We start from the raw sequence: 22329 nt of genomic DNA, 5'->3' as shown, positions 1-22329 counted from the left end.
CACGGATTAGGATGCTGATAAACTTCAGGCTTCTTAATTTGTGCCCCATAAGAGAGAAACCAATTAACTCTGGACTATGTATTGGTCCTTTAAATATTTAGGCCTAACCTTTCATCATAAAGCCACTTGGACCAGACACAGAGACACTGCTATAAAAGGAAGCTATCACACTGCTTCAGCGGTGGTAAATTTCTTCCATACGAAGGGGAGGGGATATGTCCCAGCAGCTCTAAAGGTTTTCCACTCCAAGGTAGTCCAGCAACTTCTTTATGAAGTTCCTTTATGGATAACTGCAGGGAACAACTCAGTTGAAAGAATACAATCTGGCTACAAAATACTTGGGTTATCCCACTCTGTACTATGCTTAGAAACTGGTCAGAACCTACTTGAAACAAGAGCATGGCTGTATGCATTCAAGTATTGGATCAAATTATGTTTTAACTCTGATATGCACAGTTTAACATATGCTGCACACCCAGACCTATTTGCCTCCGAATGGTATCAACTTCTTAAATAAAAAATTTACTCTATAGGTTTAAAACTCGAAGATCTCTGTATGCTGTCACCCAGAGAGATTCTCCAAACCTTAAAAACTAGACTTTTAGAACAGGAATACCATATCTTGTTGGGGTAAGCAAATAAATCATGCTCACCCCTTTCTGTTGGAATAGTACTAGAACAGGGGCACATAGCTAAATATCTTGGATTATTAACTGAATCCCAACAGAGTTGAATTATCACAAGGGCCAGATGCAATACTTTTCCATCTGCCATTACAAAGGGTCGCTACTTATCTATCCCTCTCCAGGATCGGGTTTGTCCACACTGTAAAAACCAAGTGGAGACTCTTGCTCACATCATACTCGACTGTCCGAGATATGTGGGCATTAGGAATTTCTCTCCTTGGCTGGTCCTAGACAAACCTGACAAATCTGACAGTTTTGCTGTGGAGCTTCTGTTAAACAATACAGATGTCATGCTCTTGGAAAAAGTAGCAAAATTTATATTACAAGTGGCAGAACTTTCCAAGTAACGTCCAATGCTAGATATAGCTTCTATGTCTGTGTTTTGAATGTATTCTTAATTTGCACTTCACAAATGTCTGGCAATGCTCTAGAGCCGTGGTGGCGAACCTTTGGCACTCCAGATGTTATGGACTACAATTCCCATAAGCCCCTGCCAGCATGGCCAATTGGCCATGCTGACAGGGGCTGATGGGAATTGTAGTCTATAACATCTGGAGTGCCAAAGGTTCGCCACCACTGCTCTAGAGCCTATTTTATATGCCTAATAAAGGTTGTTATAAATTTGACTATGCATTGTCGAAGGCTTTCACGGCCGGAATCACTGGGGTGTTGTGGGGTTTCCGGGCTGTACGGCTGTGTTCCAGCAGCATCTTCAGAGGATCTGATGGTAATGTCAGCTACAGATGCAGGTGAAACATCAGGAGAAAATGCTACTGGAACACGGCCATACAGCCCGGAAACCGCACAACACCCCAGTAACTGTGGACTGCTGTCCACGTATGACATTGTAACTGTTCCTTTAGAGCAGGGGTAGGGAACCTGCGGCTCTCCAGATGTTCAGGAACTACAATTCCCATCAGCCCCTACCAGCATGGCCAATTGGCCATGCTGACAGACGCTGATGGGAATTGTAGTTCCTGAACATCTGGAGAGCCGCAGGTTCCCTACCCCTGCTTTAGAGCTTGGGACAGATGACAGGGAAGTGGCTCAGTGGAAGAGTGGCTTGGCATGCAGAATTCTGTCAAAGGGTCGTGCCCCTGGACTGCTCAATAACAAGATTTCGTGTTCAAACCATTTCCTTTACTGAAAACAGCATCAGGATAAAAGACTTCCACTGACGGAACTAAGGGTTGCGCACCAAAGCGGTTTCCGTGATCCCCTCTCCTCGTTCCTCCTCCCATCCCAAGGGAAGGCAGAAGCCGTCTCTACCAAATCCGAACCACCCAGCCTCCACACCGCTTGGAAGCAGCTCAGCACACGTCTGATCAGTCCGTGCCTAGAAGCAAAACTAAAGCTAGCACAGCGTTTCTTTCCCAGCAAGAGGTTTTCACATCCTGGCAGGGAGACGTGACGGGATCGGCCCAGAACAAGGCACAGAAGGTCCCAGGTTCAATCCCTGACATCTCCAGCTGAAAAGATCTGGAAGTAGGCAATGAGAAATACCTCTCCCTGAGACCTTGGGGAACAACGGCCAATCTAAGTAGCTGATAATGACTCTGATGATGGACCTGCGGGGTCTTTCAGCTTTGGGCAGCTTCATGTCTTTATGTGACTTGACAAGAGAAGTTCACAAAAACCCTACAGCCTCGCAATCCCAAGGGAGCCAGGTTCCAGAAAATGAGCCACCACCCCAGCTACTAAGCCACAGGTGTCAAACTCGCGGCCCTCCAGATGTTCATGAACTACAATTCCCATCAGCCCTTGCCAGTATAGCCAATGTTCATGTTGGGAGGGACTGATGGGAATTGTAGTTCATGAACATCTGGAGGGCCGCGAGTTTGACACCCCTGTACTAAGCCACATGAAAGGCAACAGCCCTGCTGATATGTCCTATCACAGGGATGGCCCACTGTCAGTTTGTGGGCACCACTAGGCCAGTAACATGATTCTTCCTGGCTACAGATGTACAGGGAGGGAGATGCAAGGGCAGGAAGCTTCACTTTCTTCCAGTGTGCCTGACAGCTGCTGGGCGGGCTGGAAAAGGAAGTTGACACTCTAGTGCCATGGTGGCGAACCTTTGGCACTCCAGATGGTATGGACTACAATTCCCATCCTTCCCTTCCACTCCCCACAACAGCCACCTGGCAGGGGCTGATGGGAATTGTAGTCCATACCATCTGGAGTGCCAAAGGTTCGCCACCACTGCTCTAGTGTCACACCCACTCTGTGCTCTGAAAATGGCCTTACAGACAACGAGAGTCCAGCACCTTGAGGCACAGCAGGCGGCTACTGCAGCCCCAGAGAATCCAAAAGTCAGGAAGGCTGAGGATTCAGAATTTGCCATTTGATTCAAGACTGGGTGGGGGATCTGTTGGGAGGCGAGGAAGGATGCTCTAACATCTCTGTAGAAGGCAAAAGCACACACAGTGTGGCAGAGTCTAGGAGTACCTTAGGGACCAACAGAATTTGAAGGGGGATATAAAGTTTTGAGAGTCACCCCAAAAATCCAGTTGGTCTGCAAGCTGCTACTGGACTCAAATTTGGCTGTTCTACTGCAGACCAACATGACCACCCTCTGAGACAGCTCGGCATGACCTTCCACAAGTGCATTCAGGCTTAAAAAAATGGCAAACGGGACAAGGGCCAGGATTTCTTTCTGTCAGGCCTGCGCCATCCTTGGCCTGGCAAATAGCACGTACAGAGCTCTGCCACAGATGGCCCAGCCATTTCCACCGCTCAAGACCACGAGGCCTCTCTCCTTTGTTCGCATATAACTAGTTCAATAGCGCTTGACGGTTTCTCCTTATCTGTCTCTCAAAGGGAGTAACCTGCCTGTCCCAAAACAATGTCTCTTTCTCACTGTCCTTTCCCATGCTGATATTATGGGAATGCAAGGGTGGGGGGATTATGAGTTGAACCAAATTGTAACCTTTAGGTATATACTGGGGCCAGAGAGCCAAACCCCCAGTTTCGGCTATCTGGCTGTTGGGTTTACACGGTCCTGAATAAAGCTCTTGAACGTCCCTTGAGTCTTATTACTGACTGGAGTACCAGACCCTTACACCCTTCCATCCTTTGGGAAGTGCTTAGACCCTGAGACCTCCTTTCTGGAACTGATCTACCACTTTGCTTCCAACAGGGGCCATCTGGCCATCCTCTGCCTCTGGCATCTGACATTTGGAGGCCTGCTGTCCATTCACTGAAGTACCATTTAGTGGTTTTAAGCTGCTGAAAGACCCAGATTGTATAGAGAGCAAACCTGGCATAATGGTTAAGAGTGGTGGACTCTAATCTGAAGAACTGGGTTTGATTCCCCACTCCTCCACATGAGTGGCGGACTCTTATCTGGTGGACTGCATTTATTTCCTCGCTTCTCCACATGAAGCCTGCTGGGTGACCTTGGGCTAGTCACAGTTCTTTGGAACTCTCTCAGCCCCACCTGCCTCACAAGGTGGCTGTTGTGGGGAGTGGAAGGGAAGGAGTTTGTAAGCCGCCTTGAATTTCCCTACAGAAGAGAAAGGTGGGCTAGAAATCTTCTCTCCTTCCTCTGCCTCGTTTTCAGGATGACCTCAGCAGGCCTGAAATCCCAAGGATGCTGTCCACACTAAGGACCAACAGGACTAGGAGCTACATAAGAAAGAGCCTGCTGAATCAGACCAGAGTCCATCTAGTCCAGCACTCTGCTACTCACAGTGGCCCACCAGGTGCCTTTGGGATCTCACATGCAGGATGAGAAAGCAATGGCCTGCTGCTGCTGCTGCTCCCAAGCACCTGGTCTGCTAAGGCATTTGCAATCTCAGATCAAGGAGGATCAAGATTGGTAACCATAAATCGACTTCTCCATAAATCTGTCCAAGCTTCTTTTAAAGCTATCCAGGTTAGCGACCATCACCACCTCCTGCGGCAGCATATTCCAAACACCAATCACACGTTGCGTGAAGAAGTGTTTCCTTTTATTAGTCCTTATTCTTCCCCCCAGCATTTTCAATGGATGCCCCCTGGTTTTAGTATTGTGGGAAAGATAAAAAATTCTCTCTGTCAACATTTTCTACCCCATGCATAAATTTATAGACTTCAAATCATATCCCCCCTCAGACATCTCCTCTCCAAACTAAAGAGTCCCGAACGCTGCAGCCTCTCGTCATAAGGAAGGTGCTCCAATCCTTCAATCATCCTTGTTGCCCTTCTCTGCACATTTTCTATCTCTTCGATATCCTTTTTGAGATGTGGCGACCAGAACTGAACACAGTACTCCAAGTGCGGTCGCACCACTGCTTTATATAAGGGCATGACAGTCTTTGCAGTTTTATTATCAACTTCTTTCCTAATTATCCCCAGCATAGAGTTTGCCTTTTTCACAGCTGCCATGCATTGAGTTGACATTCCCATGGAACTATCAACTAAGATGCCTAAATCCCTTTCCTGGTCTGTGACTGATAGCACTGATCCCTGTAGTGTGTATGTGAAATTTGGATTTTTTGCCCCTATGTGCATCACTTTACATTTTGCTACATTGAACTGCATTTGCCATTTCTTAGCCCACTCACCTAATTTATCAAGGTCCGCTTGGAGCTCTTTGCAATCTTTTGCGGTTCTCATTTATGAATAGGTTAAAGAGCCCTGGTCCCAAAATGAGCCCTTGCTACCCTGACTTCACTGAACACAGACCAAAGCCATCAAGGGCCCTGCCCAATCAATCCTGTCATTTTAGCCAGGACACAGTTCTGGGGTTTGTGAGAACAGCTACTGCTTCACAAGAAATAAAAGCTCTTGTGATGACCAAGTCTTTGCAGTTTTATTATCAACTTCTTTCCTAATTATCCCCAGCATAGAGTTTGCCTTTTTCACAGCTGCCATGCATTGAGTTGACATTCCCATGGAACTATCAACTAAGATGCCTAAATCCCTTTCCTGGTCTGTGACTGATAGCACTGATCCCTGTAGTGTGTATGTGAAGTTTGGATTTTTTGCCCCTATGTGCATCACTTTACATTTTGCTACATTGAACTGCATTTGCCATTTCTTAGCCCACTCACCTAATTTATCAAGGTCCGCTTGGAGCTCTTTGCAATCTTTTGCGGTTCTCATTTATGAATAGGTTAAAGAGCCCTGGTCCCAAAATGAGCCCTTGCTACCCTGACTTCACTGAACACAGACCAAAGCCATCAAGGGCCCTGCCCAATCAATCCTGTCATTTTAGCCAGGACACAGTTCTGGGGTTTGTGAGAACAGCTACTGCTTCACAAGAAATAAAAGCTCTTGTGATGACCAACCACAATAGGGGAGTCTGCCTGCTGCATCTATGTATGATTTACTGATCAATCCTCAACTCTCCAATAGCCAAAACAGACACCAATCACTATTACACCGACAAGGCAAAGACGCCTCAGAAGAGACTGCATCTTGTCCGCCAGTCCATATGAGTCACTTCTGAATGCATCCAATTAAGAGGACTCATGCAGAGATGCAGAAGGAGGGCTTCTGTTGAAGACATGTGATCCAACACTAAAATACACAGCAAGGACAGCGAAAAGTCCACTGGAATCCCCTGGGCTATCACAGTGGTTTTCACCGTGTTCTGCTTGAGATCACGAAGGGATTCTTCACCCATCAATTTTTCAAAACTCAAACCTTCCAATTTCATCATTTTTTCCCTTGATCCCCTAAGGTGGCTACCATCACCTTTCAATCCAAAAAAAGGATCCAGGAAGTAGCTGCGGATCAATTCAACATTGAGATTCTTTTTTTCTGCGAGACAAGGCATAGCAAAGGCCATGTGCAAATGCCTGGCCACTGTAGCTACTGGTGAGGCTGAACTGAGCACAGGATGGCTGGACATGAATGATGTGGGGTTTATGGGCTGCGTGGCCAGAAGCCCAGGAAACCCACAGTGGCCAGTGGTTCCAGCCGTGAAAGCCTTCAACAGTACAGAGAAGGCTGAGCTATGGGTGAAACGGAGAGAACACCAACCTGGCTGTGAGCCTGGGCCTGTCCTAATGTCTGCCCGTAATAAGCTGCTTGCTGTCTGTAATACTCCGCCCAGGCCATTGTGTAGTCTGGCTGGGAACTTGCTTGAGAAGCAGCAGTGGCAGCGTGACCTGGAAAAGAAATAGAAGCACACGTTGTCAGCAGGAGAGGAAGCTGGAACAGGGTGACCAAGTCCGCCCCCAGAGCAGACCAAACTCTTACCATGTTCAGTGCAGTGGCGTACCACTGATGGAGACACGGGGTGTGCTCGAGCTGCCCACCACCGAGCCTCACCCCCCCCCCCCCCCGGCTTCCCTGCAGGCCGGGGGAGAAGGACTCGGTGGCGGACAGCCGTGGCTCCTGTCTGGATTACCTGCTTCTGAGCCCTGCCCCCTGGCCTCTCTGCTGACTCCTGTAAGTAGGGCACGGGCAGCGCGGGGAGCCAGGTGGGGGGTGGGAAGGCGGTCATGCCCCCAGGCGCCATTTGGGCCTGGTACGCCGTTGGCTCGGTGTTATCAGTGGCTCGTGGCCTTAATCCAGGTTAACAAGATATACAAATTATGTCCCTTAGCAGGGATGTGTGTGGGCCCAGATGCCTGCTTGGCACCTTGTGAGCAGGCAGGCTGGGCTGGAAGGGATTCTGCCTTCAGCATGCCTTGCCTGGTTATAGATGACGTGCCACACGTAACAGTGCTCAAGAGCCAGTGGGTCGGTTAGTGTGTCAGACTAGGATCTGGGAGACCCAGGTTGAAATCCCCATGCTGGGTGACCTAGGGCCACTCACATACTTTCTGCCTAACCTACCTCACAGGGTTGTTGTGAGGATAACATGGGGGATAGCAGAATTATGAAAGCCACCTTACATCTCCCTCAGGGAGAAAGGTGAGGTACAAATGAAGCAAACTAACGTAGACGGATCAAAATTCAATTGCAGACAGCAGTTTTTAACACCCTGGGGCCAATCCTTAATCACAGTTCAGCTACTCAGCCTGCAGGGCTCACCTTTGCTCAGCGGAATGAGTCTGATTTGCAGACACCAGCCCTGATCAACCCAACCCGGACGGTTAGTAATGGGGGCAGCAGCAAGACGGAACTGCTGGTCATCACTGCCGCCCGAGATCAGATCCCATTCAAAACACCACGAGATTTCCCCCCTTCTACCTGGATGGATCATAGCTCCCTAAACTGCCCCACTGCCCTTCCCTAGTGAAGAGCTGGTCAGTGGGACCACATGCTTTCCTCCCACTGCCCTGGCCGATCCTCTGGACTGATAAAGAAACTGTCAAGCATTTCAAATACTTGGGGGAGTAAGCCGAAAGAATGCATCAAATGAAGGCACCCTGTCACATCCTTTTATTCTGAAATTATCGAATCTGGAACAGTTGCTTTTAGAGCAAACAAAGGAAGAGGCAGCAACTGGCGACCCTCCTGCCCAGGAAACGCGGTCTCTGCGCCCTCCGTGACTCACTCTGTTTCTTGTAATAATCCTCCCATGCCTTGCTGTAATCAGGTTGGCTGTTCTGCTGCTGGGTTTGTTGACCTGCACAAACACAACACAGGAGAGACGTCCATCAGGGGCGGAACATCCTCACTTGCCCAATGAACAACAGCCCTGCAGGGTAGGCAAGCAGATGCCCTGATCGGTGTGGCCTTGCGCTGCATTCTCAGTGGAAGGTGGGACAACCACATGAAGGAACATGGCAAGCAGTCCGGGCCACGGCTTCCTCCATTCAAGCTGCAATGGGAAAGCTGTCCTGGACGTGGAAAGGAAAGGGTACTAGGGAGAAGAAGATGGTGACCTGGTCTTGACACCTGACCTTCTGAAGCAGGTTCTTTTATGCACTAAATCTTGTGGGGAAAGGGGCCAGGGCAAGGAAGTGGGCTTCTGGACATGGAGTGCCCACCCCCCATCCATTTCCACTTTGCCCTCAAGTTCTTCTGCACCTTTGCCGATTTCCCACCCTGCAAAGGAAGAAGAAGCTCCAAACACCCTTGAGAGGGGGAAATGCCCACAATCCTTTGGGGGACAGCTCTTTGGGCTTAATCATAGGCCCGCTCGGCAAGGCGGTCAATCCAGGTCTGTTCAGATTGCCTGACTCCATGATGAGGGGTTTGAAGGGCTGTCAACATTAGCAGAACTCTCGATAGACAAAAAAGGCAGAATGTCAGGGAGACGAGTTCTCCACTAACCTTCTCCTCTTCCCCTGACATCTGGATCTTCCATGTGGAGGGAACTTGGTTGGTACTTTAGAATTGCATCACCCAAGCAGGCCTAAGGGGTGCAGCCCAGGCTTACCCCTCCCCCCACTAGGGATGCCAGCCTCCAGGTGGGATCTGGGGTCCCCCAGAATTACACCTCATCTCCAAATTACAAAGATCAGTTTCCTTGGAGAAAATGGCTGCTTTGGAGTGTGGACTCTGTGGCCCGGGACCCCTCTGAGGTCCATCCTCCTTAGGCTCCACCCCCAAACCTCTTGGAACTTCCCAACCTGAATCTGGCAATTTAATTCCCCCATCTGGAGGACTACAGTTTGGAGACACTAGAACAGTGGTGGCAAACCTCTGGCACTCCAGATGTTATGGACTACAATTCCCATCAGCCCCTGCCAGCATGGCCAATTGGCTGATGGGAATTGTAGTCCATAACATCTGGAGTGTCAAAGGTTTGCCACCATGGCACTAGAAGATGTGTTCGATCCCATGGATCTCTTCTGCTAATGGTGACAGCTATCTCTGTCGCAAGAAGTCTTCTACTGAGGTAAGAGGCTCGAATTCACGGGGCCCAACCCAAAGCACGCCACGGACTTCCAAGACCTAACCCTCTAACAGAGAAGTGCACAAGGGTAACATTCATTTGTTCTGGGAGAAGCCCATCAGCCTCTGCGCTTCTGAGCAGGTCACTGTCCAGGTTCAAATGCAAGGCTGTGCCATGAATGAGTTCATGGAATAATGTACTGCGCCCCCCCCCACACACACACACATCCATGGCTCAAAAAATTTGAACAGTTTTGTATTACTCATTTTGCCTGAATCAAAACAACCGTCATTTCTTTTCTCTCCTGATTGGAATTCTAAAACACAAACCATTTAACGTCAAACATTTCTACCCCACCCTTCCCATTAGAAGCGCTCAAGTTAGCTGAAAGACAATTAAAAAATACTATTGCATGTTACGATCACATTTCAAAATGAACAGAACCTGGGTAAAGCAAGGTCTTCCTTAGCTTAGAACTTGGCACCAGTTGATGCATGTTCCATAATACTGGTGCCACCACAGAAAAGGCCCTGTCTTGCATGGCCACCCACTCAATTTCAGATGCCGACGGAATGTGAGATAGGGAATGTGAGATGAACACAGTGATTGGGTCAGTTTACATGGGAACAGAAAGGCTTTCAAATACCCGGGACCCCATGCAGGGCTTTCAATGATCATAACCAGCAAAACAGAAGCCAATGCAAATCTCCTGTCAAAATGGGGCACTGTAAATGTATACCAGAAGTTTAATATGGCTTGGAGGGAAGAAGACCAGCTGTAGCTTGTAACTGTCAGAGAACACTGGTGCTGAGTATGAGTTATGCACAAGAGGATCCAAGGATTTTCCAGACTCAAGCCAGATGGAGGAATGTTGCTATGTCTGAACCATGCCAGTAATGTGTACAGAAATGCAGCCAATACTGAGCTCTTCAGAGAACATCTTACACTATTTGTGATCATCTCTGAACTGAGACTGCTATAGGCACATATGACAATTACCAACACTTAGCCTTATTTTCTGCAGCACACGAGTTAAATGGTTGTGACTGGCCGGCTGCAAAAGGCAGAGTTCTAAAGGCTGTCTGAGGAGATTTTGTTCTAATCAGGGTACCAGGGTGAACAGTTGTGTGCCGACTGGGCTCTGTTCTAAGTTCAGATTAAAAGGAGAATCTGTAATATGTCCCTGGTGAAAACAAAAACAGTGACACTAAAAAAACACACAGGTTGCTTCGTTGTTTTACTCTGAGGAAAACCCCACTCAGATACTAAGCAATGAAGCCTATGAGAATGTGGGATTTTTAATGCAGAGATAAAAAGAAGAATTGGCTTCCTGAGGAATAGCTGGAATTTCTGCTCTTTGAAGCAATGTGTGGGCTAGACATATTCAGTAGAGAAAATTGTTTTAAGGAACTGTTTTTAAAAAAATACTATTCAACCAAATTGTAAGACAAACTTAATATAGTGTCACCAAAACTGGTGTGTGTATGTCTTTTCAAAATAAATTGAATGTAACAACTTGAACACAGTAAGCTAATGAATGACCTGAGTCAAACTTGCAGTACTTATGAAGAGAGATGCTGTAACTATTTGTACATAAGAACCACTCAATACCAGCTTCTTGCTTATTAATATTTGTTCCTCTGCCAAAATCATTTTTTTCTTTGTGCCTATAAATAAAAATTTCTTGTTCTATTGTTTAACTTTATGAAGCCACTGGTGCCTGCTTTTTATTATCTGACAGAAGGAAAAGGGGTTGTTTTGGTGTTCCCTCAGAGTGGTTTCTCTGCCTGACTGAGAGGTGCCCTAAGCCCGTGGTGGCGAACCTTTGGCACTCCAGATGTTATGGACTACAATTCCCATCAGCCCCTGGCAGGGACTGATGGGAATTATAGTCCATAACATTTGGAGTGCCAAAGGTTCACCACCACTGCCCTAAGCTGAGCAGCTAAAGAGAATTTTTACAGTTTATTATAATTTAAAGGCGGGAAAACACAAAGTGAAAAGAAATAATGTAAAATCACCACATACTGCATCACAATACTAATAGACCAAAGGGCTGCTCAGGTTAAAGCATATGTGACAGTTGGAATTTTGGAGGGAAGATCTCAGGGCACCAGTGGGCAGAGGGAAGGGGCTTGGGGATGCAACAGCAAGTTTCCTGATTGGGGAGAAGGAAGCAGTGGGAAGCTGGGGGGCTGCTTATGGATTTTTAGGTCACAGTTGGCAGGAGGCTCCCCTGGTTTCTGCCTGGCATCAAAGAAAACTGGGCGGTCCCCATTCCCCAAGACAACAGCATGAATTTCAACGATACTCCCCAAATTCATCTCACACCCCATGCTTGTCAAGGAAGCACGTAACGAAAAAACACAAGCCAGGAGCCAGAGATCCAGGTGGAGGGCGAATGAAAATGAACGCATGATGAAGGCAGCATGCATTGAAGGAATGCAAAGGGGAAGGAAAAAACACATACGCATGAAGCTGGAAAACCAGGAAAGAGAAGAGCCTTCGGAACATTCAAAAAGACCCAACCCCAGGCCAGAGGCTCCGGAGTGGGTGTTTCCAAGCAGAAACAGATGGGGAGGGAGGAAGATCACACGCTGCAAGTGTGAAGTGGGTGTAGAGGTCTCAGTGCACTTAAAAGGCTCTACCAGAGCCAGAAGCCAGCAACTCCCCTAGCAAAGGGTCAGGGCCAGCATGGTGACCCCCCCTCCCGCTAATGCCAACAAAGGCCCCCTTCAACGCCTTTTCTTCCAAGCAGAATTACAGGCTACGGGCAGGTTGAGAGGCCACGCTGTCTCAAGGCAAAGTGTTTTCACCCTGGGGCTGGCTAATTTATTGGAGGTGGGGAAGTAATTAAAAACTAAGAGGGAGGGAGGAAGAGGAGAGAACAGGTCTCTCCACTCTCGCTTTATGAAAGATGGAAGTGGACGTGGCTTGGAACTATTGCGAGATGGTTGGGGGCAACCTTGCTCTTTTTGCTCAAAGGGCTAGAAAGGCAAACAAACGGGCAACTGGAGCAGAAGCTGATGTTCTGGTACGTGCTCACTTTCCTGTGTGCAGGAGAGATTTCACCTGCAAGAAAAACCAGCTCTGTTTCCCCTGGGTTCCTGCACACCCATAAATTTATACTTTTCTCTTTTTTTAATATCGCAAGAGTTGTGCCAAATTCTTGTGTAAATGAAGGCATTAAGTTAAGTTGCTTCCCTCTATCTGGTAAGAGGTTAGTTTTAATGTTTTACTCTGATTTTGCTAATCACAGGAAGGATGAGGAACTTTGGGAGCCTAGACCCCAACGGTGAGAAATTTCCAGGATGCCAAGATCCCAGCGTGCACTGCTCACATGTTCTCAAGAATAAAATCGCATTCTGTAAAGCACAGGTGTCAAATTCGCGGCCCTCCAGATGTTCATGAACTACAATTTCCATCAGCCCTAGCCAATATAGCCAATGCTCATATTGGGAGGGACTGATGGGAATTGTAGTTCATGAACATCTGGAGGGCCGTGAATTTGACACCCCTGCCGTAAAGGCTAGAAACTTGCCCCAGGAAGCAGAACTACATGTCCACATCATGCAGGTTTTCCTGTGTTCTTCAGGAATCATAGTGCATACACTATGAATTATGTGATGTTATGTGATGTTACAGCAGGTGGAAGTGCTGATGGAATGCAATGGTCTCAAGCCCTATGAAATGGAGTCTGATGGGTTTGTGATTAAAAACAAAGTGAACAAAGGGGGGAAAAACAGGCTGTGAGGAGTTCATTTATTTACCTAGTTTCTTATAATAATCCTCCCATGCTTTGGTAAACTCCATCTGGCCTGACTGGGTGCCATTGTGATCTGCAGCAGGAGGAGAAGAAACCCGTGAACTCTAACGGAGGCCCACGTGCTCTGTGCTTGTTGCCTGCCCCTCCTGGAGCCCCACAAGAGCCCACAGCTTGGCTAAAGGTAGAGGGAACAATCAAGAGGATGCCCAGAAAGCAGAAAACGAGGCAAGCCCCCCCCCTCCCGCCCCCCATAATCAGAATGGTCAAAGACCCCAGCATCAAGATCTTCATTAAAATTTACCACTTGGATGCCAATTTCATTTCCCCAAGGTCATCTGTATCACTCACACATATGCCAAAAGAAGCTATTTTAAAAGGGTTGTTTGGGGATATTTAAGCTGCTGAGGGGGCCAGGAGGTTTGGACACCCCCCCCCCCCCCCCGGATCCTGCTATTATAGGAAGCAACTTTGAGCATGCAGCCCAAGGAAAGCAGATGTGTGGCATAGCCACTGTTGGGTGGCACAACAGAGACTCAGATGGGTGGCTCAGAGGGGAACTACCTTCAGTCCTAAGCACATCTTTCAGAGTAAAGTTGTTTTGTTGTCATACAGGAAGGAACAGGCCCTGATTGACTGAGTGCACCATGGACTGGAGCAGGTTTGCAGTCCCTGGGGTTAAGGTGAACCAGACAGGAAGCGTTGTAGTGCCTCCCGCCTCCCTTGCCTGCATGCTGAGGCACAGCAGGGTATCAGGTGATGCCACTCAGTGCCAGAGAGGATTTCCTGGGTCTGATCCTGGGCTTGCTCCTTCCTGCAAGACAGTTGCCTGTGGCTCGCACTTCCTCTCCTGAGCTCTCCTGGTCTGCAGCCAGCATCCCTGCCCTTGATGACAAGGAAGTCATAACTAGGGGTGCACCACCAAGATATTGCCCACAATATAAAACACCAGACATTTCTGATATCGGATCAGCAATGTTTTATTTTGCAAACAATCTGCCAACAATTTCCAATTTTGAGATTTCCACTCTAAGTACTACTGGAATCGGAAACTGGGTTGGGGATGGACCAGGGGAGCCAGCTCTCCCGCCCACAGACAGGACTGGTCCCTCCAGCTTTCAAAAGCTGATGCGCCACAGACTGGCAGAACAGGCTCCCTCCCTGCTCTCTTGGGAGCGGCACTTCCACAATATTTCTTTCGGAAAGGGCTTGAGTACCACTTTTTGTAAATTGGGAGTATTGTCCTGATAGTTATCAATATGGAGGCTTTCCCCAGTCTGACTTTAAGGAATGTTCAATATTCCTGAGGTTTAATCAGAATGATAATCACTCCCTTCCCAGCTTTCAAATATGGAATTAAAACTTCAACTCCCTTCCTGTCACTTGAATCTGATGCCACCTGAGATCTACTTGCTACTTGCAAAGGCTGGCAGGACAGAGCCCTGCAAGGTCTGCCGAGAGATGCATAGCTAGGTACTTTCTGAAAAGTCACCTGCTGGAGATGAAGTTCTCTGTGCTTATTCCACTATGCCCCCCCTTCAGATTTTTATATTTTGATTCTTCGAGTTATCCATTGTCCCTTCCAGTTTTTACACACACATATCCCATTTCCTTCTCCTCAGACCTCCCGCCAGTCGCCCAGCTCAGCCAGAGGGAGATGTTTTATTTATCCTGATAGTTTTATTTATCCTGATTTAACCCACCCACTCTGTTAGGGTAAAGGTGAAAACACCAGGTGATTATTGACCCATGGAGTGATGTCACATCACAACATTCACTAGGCAGACTGTGTTTATAGGGTGGTTTGTCACTGCCTTCCCCAGCCATCTACACTTTATTCCCGGCAAGCTGGGTACCGGTACTCATTTCACTGACCTCAGATGGAAGGAAGGCTGAGTCAATTTTGAACTGGCTGCTGAATTGGATTCAGGTCGTGAGCAGAGTTTTTAACTGCAGTTCTGCAGCTCACCACTCTGCCCTGGGAGGCTTAAGAACATAAGAACATAAGAACAAGCCAGCTGGATCAGACCAAAGTCCATCTAGTCCAGCTCTCTGCTACTCGCAGTGGCCCACCAGGTGCCTTTGGGAGCTCACATGTAGGATGTGAACGCAATGGCCTTCTGCGGCTGTTAAGCGTCCCCGATCACCTGGTTCTGTTAAGGCATTTGCAAATTCCTCAGATCAAGGAGGTAGATCACAGATTGGGTAGCCATAAATCGACTTCTCCCTCCATAAATCTGTCCGGCAAGCACCTTTTAAAGCTTTCATCCAGGTTAGAAGGGCCATCACCACCTCCCTGTGGCAGCATATTCCAAACACCAATCACACGTTGCGTGAAGAAGTGTTTCCTTTTATTAGTCCTAATTCTTCCCCCCCCCAGTTACATTTTCAAATTTCCTGAATGCCCCCTGGTTCTAGTGTGATGCCAGGGCCAGAAAGAGAGAAAAAATTTCTCTCTGTCAACATTTTCTACCCCATGCATAATTCTTGTAGACTTCAATCATAATCCCTCAGCCGCCTCTCTCCAAAACTAAAGAGTCCCAAACGCTGCAGCCTTCTCCTCTATAGGGAAGGTGCCCCAGTCCCCTCAATCATCCTTGTTGCCCTTCTCTGCACTTTTTTCTATCCTCCTCTCCAATATCGCTTTTTTTTTTTGAGATCTTGGCTGCCACTCAGAACTGGACACAGTACTCCAAGTCGCGGCTCGCACCACTGCTTTTATATAAGGGCATGACAATCTTTGCAGTTTACCATTATCAATTCAGCTTTTCTAATGATCCCCAGCATAGAGAGTTTGCCTTTTTCACAGTTGCCATGCATTGAGTTGACATTCCCATGGAAGTCCATATCAACTAAGACGCTTCAAATCCCTTCCTGGTCTGTGACTGATAGCACTCGGACCCCTGTCGCGTGTTAATGTGAAGTTTGGGATTTTTTGCCCCTATGTGCATCACTTTTACATTTTGCTACATTGAACTGCATTTGCCATTTCTGAGCCCACTTCACTCTAATTTATCAAGGTCCGCTTTGGAGCTCTTTCAAGCTAAATCCTTTGTGGTTCTCACCACCTCTACATAATTTGGTATCATCTTGCAAAAGCTTGGCCACTCACGCTTACCCACCCCCCTACTCTCCAGGTAATATTTTACCTTGAATAGGTTAAAGAGCACTGGTCCCAAGCAACGGATCCTTGGGGGACACCACTCCCGACATCTCTCCATTGTGAGAACTTCCCATTTACACCCACTCTTTTGTTTCCCTGTTTCAACCAGTTTTTTTAATCCATAGGAGGACTTCCCCTCTTATTCCTTCTATTGCTGAGTTTTCTCAACAGTCTCTGGTGAGGAACTTTGTCAAAAGCCTTTTGGAAATCCAAGTAGACCAATGTCCACTGGTTCCTGCCTTCTTATCCACATGCCTGCTTCTTACACCCTCAAAGAACTCTAGTAAGTTTGTAAGACAGGATTTTGCTCTCTTGCAAAAGCCATGCTGACTCTTTCTCAGCAGGTCTTGCTTTTCTACATGTTTTATAATTTTATCTTTAATGATAGATTCTACTAATTTTACCAGGAACAGATGTCAAACTGACTGGCCTGTAATTTCCGGAGTCCCCCCTAGGATCCTTTCTTAAAGATTGGTGTGATACATTGGCCCATCTTCCAGTTCTTCAGGGATGGAGCCTGATTTCAGGGATAAGTTGCATATTAAAGTGAGAAGATCAGCAATTCTCATAGCTTGAGCTCTTTAAGAACTCTTAGTTGAATGCAATCTGGGCCAGGGGATTTGTGGTAACATTTAGATTTATCAATGGCTGCGGGAACTTCTTCCTCTTGTCTATCACTATCTTCGCTAGTTCCTCGGATCTTCACTCTCCCTAAGAAGCTCTTTTTTTGGTTCAGGTGCAGGAATGTTCCTCACTCTCCTCTCTGGGTGAAGACAGATGCACAAGAATTCATTCAGCTTCTCTGCAATCTCCTGCCATCTTTTAGCACACCCTTTGTTCCTTTTGTCATCCTAAGCAGGCCTACCGCCTCTTGCTGGCTTCCTTAGCTTTTGATGTACTTTGAAGAACTATTTGTTGCTGTAGTCTTGGGATGTTGTTACGCAGCCATGCGTTCCTCATAATCCTTTTTTTGCCTCCCCCTTTACAGCTAACTTAAGCTTCTCTATTGCCACCATTTGTGTTCCCTCTCATATTCTTCTATCAGCCAAACTGGACTTCCATTTTCTAAAAGACATTTTCTTTTTTCTGATAATTTCCTCAACGTCTCTTGTTAACCATGGTGGCTTTCTTTTGGACTGGGTGCTGCCTTTTCTAACCTGTGCAGAACACATTCCAGCCAGAGCTTTTATTACTGTGTTTTTAAATAACCTCCAAGCATCCTGGGACAGTTTTGGCCTCTCTTGATTTTCCCTTTCGAAGCTTCCCATGCGCACTATCACCCCTGCATCTTTTGAGAAATTTCCGGCGCTTTCTGACAGGGCGGAATGTAACTACATTAGTAGTTGCCACTTGTTCGCATGCTGAGATACTGAATCTGACAACAGCATTGTGGGCTGCTGTTCCCTATCGGCTCCCAACAACACTTTCTGACTTCCTGCACCAGGTCCTGGGTCCCACATAGAATTAGATCTAGGATCACCTCTCTCCTGGTTGGTTCCACAACCATCTGCTCTAAGCCATTGTAGTCATTTAGCATATCCAGGAATGCTCTCTCGCTTACTATGACCTGAAACATGCATTTTTCCAGTTTATATGGGGATAGTTAAAATCACCCATTACCACACTCACATATTTTTGTTTTCTTGTTTGGCCTCTCTAATTTCTTTTTCCATCTCAGAATCCATCTTGTGCAACGCTTTGTGGTCCAGGGGGACGATAATATATTCCCTAATATTAAACTGTTCCTTCACACTCTGGTATTGATATCCATAGTGATTCTGTAAGGGGAACCAGCTCCCCTTGCATTGTATCTATGGCGTTTGTGGGCTTTATGCTCTCTTTGATGTAAAGAGCAACTCCACCCCAATGCGCCCTGTCCTATCCTTCCTATAGAGCCTGTAGCCTGGTATAACAGCATCCCACTGGTTCTCCTCATTCCACCATGTCTCTGTAATGCCCACTATATCAAAGTCCTCCTTCAAAACTCTGTACTCTAGCTCTCCCCATTTTAGGTCTATAAGCTTCTACTATTAGCATAGAGACACCTGTATACCCTGTCTCTGTCCTTAACCTGGGATTTATGTGCTTTACCCTCAAGTCTTTTTGTAGACACTATCCCTTGTCACATGCACATTGCTATGTTCCTCGCTTGTATGTGGTTGATTTAGAAAAAACCTCCCTCTCTCTGTCTGCATCCCCATAGATACTGTATTCCGAACCGAAGTCACCTCAGCTCCTGTCGGCTTTCCCCAGTGATCAGTTTAAAAGCTGTTCTGCCACCTTTTTAATGTTGAGCCAGCAGCCTGGTTCCTCTTTGGTTAAGATGAAGCCCGTCCCGTTTGTACAGGCCTACCTTGTCCCAAAAGGTTCCCAGTTCCTGACAAATCTGAAACCCTCTGCCTTACACCACCTTCTCATCCACGCATTGAGACCCTGTATCTCCGCTTGTCTAGCTCGCCCTGCGCGTGGAACGGGTAGCATTTCTGAGAATGCCACCTTGGAGGTCCTGGACTTCAACCTGTTTCCTAGCAGCCTAAATTTAGCTTCCAGAACCTCCCGGCTACATTTCCCAATGTCGTTGGTGCCAATGTGGACCACAACTGCTGACTCCACCCCAGCACTGTCTAATAGCCTATCTAGACCGAGGCGTGACATCCACAACCGCACCAGGCAGGCAAGTCACCATCACGGTCATCACGCCTCTCACAAACCCAACTCTCTAGATTTCTAATGATCGCATCACCCACTACAAGGAGCCCCCCACCTCCCCGAGGGGTATCCTCAGTCTTGAGGAAGGATAGCTGATCACCAGTTAAGGAAGGGATCCCATCTAAGGGAGCATCTTCCCCCACCTCAGACTGGCACCCTCCATCCCCAAGGCCTTCATTCTCCATGACATCTGAAGATATGTCACCTTGGGAGTGGGACCCGGCTGTTAGGTCCCTGAAAGCCTCGTCTGTCACCCTCTCTGCCTCTTTCAGCTTCTCCAGGTCTGCCACCTTGGCTTCAAGAGAACGCACATGTTCCTTGAGAGCCAGGAGCTCATTGCAGCGAGGGCACACCCACGACTTCTGTCCTAGTGGCAGATAGTCATACATGTGACACTCAGTGCAAAACACTGGAAAGCCCCCATCCCCCTGCTGGCTTTCTGCCTTCATATGTGATTTGTTTAGATATTTAAATATTACGCTTTTAGTCACTGCCCCCCTGGAGCTATCTGCACGTACTACCTGTCAAATATGTCCTTATTAATTTAAAAAAAAACACAAAAAAATTAAATTAAAATTAAATTAAAATTAAATTAAAATTGAATTAAAATTGCGCGCGCCTAATGGCGCGCGCCGCTGGTTCCAGAGACTGAACTAAAGCCGCACCTCTCAGGACAAAAGCCCCACCTCTAGGACAAAGAGGAACAAGAGATGAACTCTGTTAACCCCTGTTAAGCCCCACCTTCCAGATTCAGCAGCCTTACAAGGAGAAAAAGAGATAACCCCTGTTAAAATACACTGTTTTAAAAGCTGTGGCTTTGAGAAAAGCCCTCCAAAATGAACACCAGCAGGTCACTCTGCTCTTCCTGGCCAAGTCTTCTTCCCACTGCTGCTACTCCTCTCTGCTGGTTCCAGAGACTGAACTAAAGCCCCACCTCTCAGGACAAAAGCCCCACCTCTAGGACAAAGAGGAACAAGAGATGAACTCTGTTAACCCCTGTTAAGCCCCACCTTCCAGATTCAGCAGCCTTACAAGGAGAAAAAGAGATAACCCCTGTTAAAATACACTGTTTTAAAAGCTGTGGCTTTGAGAAAACTGCACCACTGAGATCTTTACAAAAGCCCTCCAAAATGAACACCAGCAGGTCACTCTGCTCTTCCTGGCTAAGTCTCTTCTGCTGCTACTTCTGCTTCATTCCCTCTCTGTGATTCAGAGGGATCCTGCCTCTGTAAGCAGACATTCTACCGTACAATCGTGGCCAATAGCCCGTGAGGTATAATGGTGAAGAATGGCAGACTTTAATCTGGAGAATTGGATTTAAGTCCCCACTCCTCCATACGAAGTCTGCCGGGTGACCTTGGGCCAGCTTTCTCCAGAGCTCTCTCAGCCAGCCCCACATCTCAAGGTGCCCGCTCTGAAGAGAGGGGCATCACTGCGAGGCTCCTGAAGGTAGAGGAAAGCAAGGTATAAAATCTTCTGATAGCCATCCACAGATGTACCCTCCTTGAACTCACTTTTTAAAAGAAAAAGCATCTTACAATCTAATCCACATTCTGGATTTCCCTGTGGCACACGTGGCAGCGTGCCAATTCGGCAGGAGGCAAAGACCTGTGGACAGCACCTTTCTAGGGAGCACCTGGCTGGATGCCAGGCAGCCCCTCGTCAGTCTGAAGTCCGGCAAGGTGATTCGAGAGCAGGGCAGCGGAGGGGACCTGGAGCCCCTCCAAGGGGAAGGCAGCACTTCAACAGGAAAGATGCCAGGAGATGGCACCCAGAGTGTGTTTTGAGAACTGAGAAGCAGAGAAATGGGGCTTGTACCCCTTTACTCTCTTTGGCTGAGAGCGGACACAAGGAAGCTCCGGACTCCCATTGGGCATTCAAGACAGCTCCTTGAACTTCAGCTGCAATCTGGCCATACGACTGGCCTCCTTTTGCTTGACGTGTGCCATCCTCAAGCCAGCAGTGTGCCTTTCCCTCCCTCTAGCTCTCAACATAGTCAGAACGCAGCACCTGCATCAGATCCGGCTCGGCCCTGGAGCCATTTCATACAGTCAGCAGTACGAGGGGACACACCACAGAACTGCACCACTTCGGGAGCAGGTGAAACTAACCTGATGGATAATACTCCCAACAAGGAGCAAAAATAGCATACTGGGACTCTTGGGGCACACACAAAAAAGTCAGGAAATTTGCAGGGATGCAAAAACCCAACAGTCCACTCCCCAAAGTGCAGAAGTCCAGCACTGTGTGCTTCTTAACATTCCGCTACAAAATGTTGGTGGAATCTTGTAATATGACAACAGCTCCCCCCGCATCTGGTATACATAGGCAGGCTGCATCTGAATATGGAGGTTCCATTTAAAGAGCCACTGATGGGTCTACCCTGCATTTAGGGTCTGTTTAGATGGCTAAACCACAGAAAAAGTTGTCCAACTGATCTTGCGGTAGCTGCCATGGCCCCTTGCGGCAGTGAATTCCACACATGGCAGGAAAAAAGACTCGGTTTAGTCTTGTCCTGATTCCGCTCCCACTCCACAGCCAGTCGCCTGCCTCCCCCCACTTCTCTAACCCCAAGACACTTACTTGGAACCTGCTGCCCAGGCTGCTGCCACGTCTGATAAGTGCCGCCCCAACTCTGCGTCATGAACGCCTGAGGACCACTGTGGAAAACAGAGCAAGAGGCTGAAGACAGACAGACTCTGGGGCTCAATCCACATCATCAGTGCTCGCAGAGATGCGAGGCACTAACCTTCACCCCAACATGTAACATGAGCACCACAGTTGGACCCAAGCACCACCTGATCGAGGGATGTTGGCCTCAGCCATTACAGAAGCTGAGAAAAGGGTACATCCAAACACTATCCTCACCCCAAGAACATCTGCCTGGCAGGAATGAGTGCACTCGTGCCTGGAATGGGCAGCTTGCCTTCCTCCTTCATACGCAGGTGGGCTCGCTGGCTCATCTTGGTGCACAGAGACCTCCCTACTGAGAAGGTGCACACATGAAGCTGCCTTACGCTGCAGCAGACCCTGGGCCGTCAAGGTCACCATGGTCCACTCAGACTGGCAGTGGCTCTCCAGGGTCTGAGGCATCACTTGGCCTTTTGAAACTGGAGATGCTGGGACAGACTCTGGGACCTTCTGCCTGCCAAGCAGATGTTTCTACAGAGCCAAGGAAAAGCAGCCACCCATTGGCTGGGCTCCGTTCCCTGAAGTGACACCATCCAAATCAGACAATGCCCTCGGGAGACGGAAGAGACCAGGCCCATTTCTCAAGCACTGGTGG

The 22329-nt window shown here is 47.9% G+C and overlaps 1 protein-coding gene across 4 annotated transcripts in view; it reads right to left on the bottom strand.

Annotated features, from left to right (window-relative positions):
- FUBP3 (far upstream element binding protein 3) overlaps positions 1 to 22329 on the bottom strand; it is a 107269-nt gene that overhangs the window by 2299 nt on the left and 82641 nt on the right. For 2 of the 4 annotated variants that reach the window (XM_048512533.1, XM_048512534.1), the window contains 4 exons: positions 21627 to 21703; positions 13179 to 13247; positions 8122 to 8193; positions 6657 to 6784 (listed from right to left, as the gene is read on the bottom strand). In XM_048512533.1, coding sequence (XP_048368490.1) covers positions 6657 to 6784; positions 8122 to 8193; positions 13179 to 13247; positions 21627 to 21703 — 346 coding nt within the window. The remainder of the gene's footprint in view (positions 1 to 6656; positions 6785 to 8121; positions 8194 to 13178; positions 13248 to 21626; positions 21704 to 22329) is intronic. The other 2 variants (XM_048512535.1, XM_048512536.1) reach the window with 1 other exon arrangement.

The sequence above is a fragment of the Sphaerodactylus townsendi genome, linkage group LG12 (genome assembly GCF_021028975.2).
Source record: "Sphaerodactylus townsendi isolate TG3544 linkage group LG12, MPM_Stown_v2.3, whole genome shotgun sequence".
In the NCBI taxonomy this organism is placed as follows: domain Eukaryota; kingdom Metazoa; phylum Chordata; class Lepidosauria; order Squamata; family Sphaerodactylidae; genus Sphaerodactylus; species Sphaerodactylus townsendi.
Note: the sequence above shows the minus strand (reverse complement) of the source record. Positions and strands in the feature narration are given on the sequence as shown.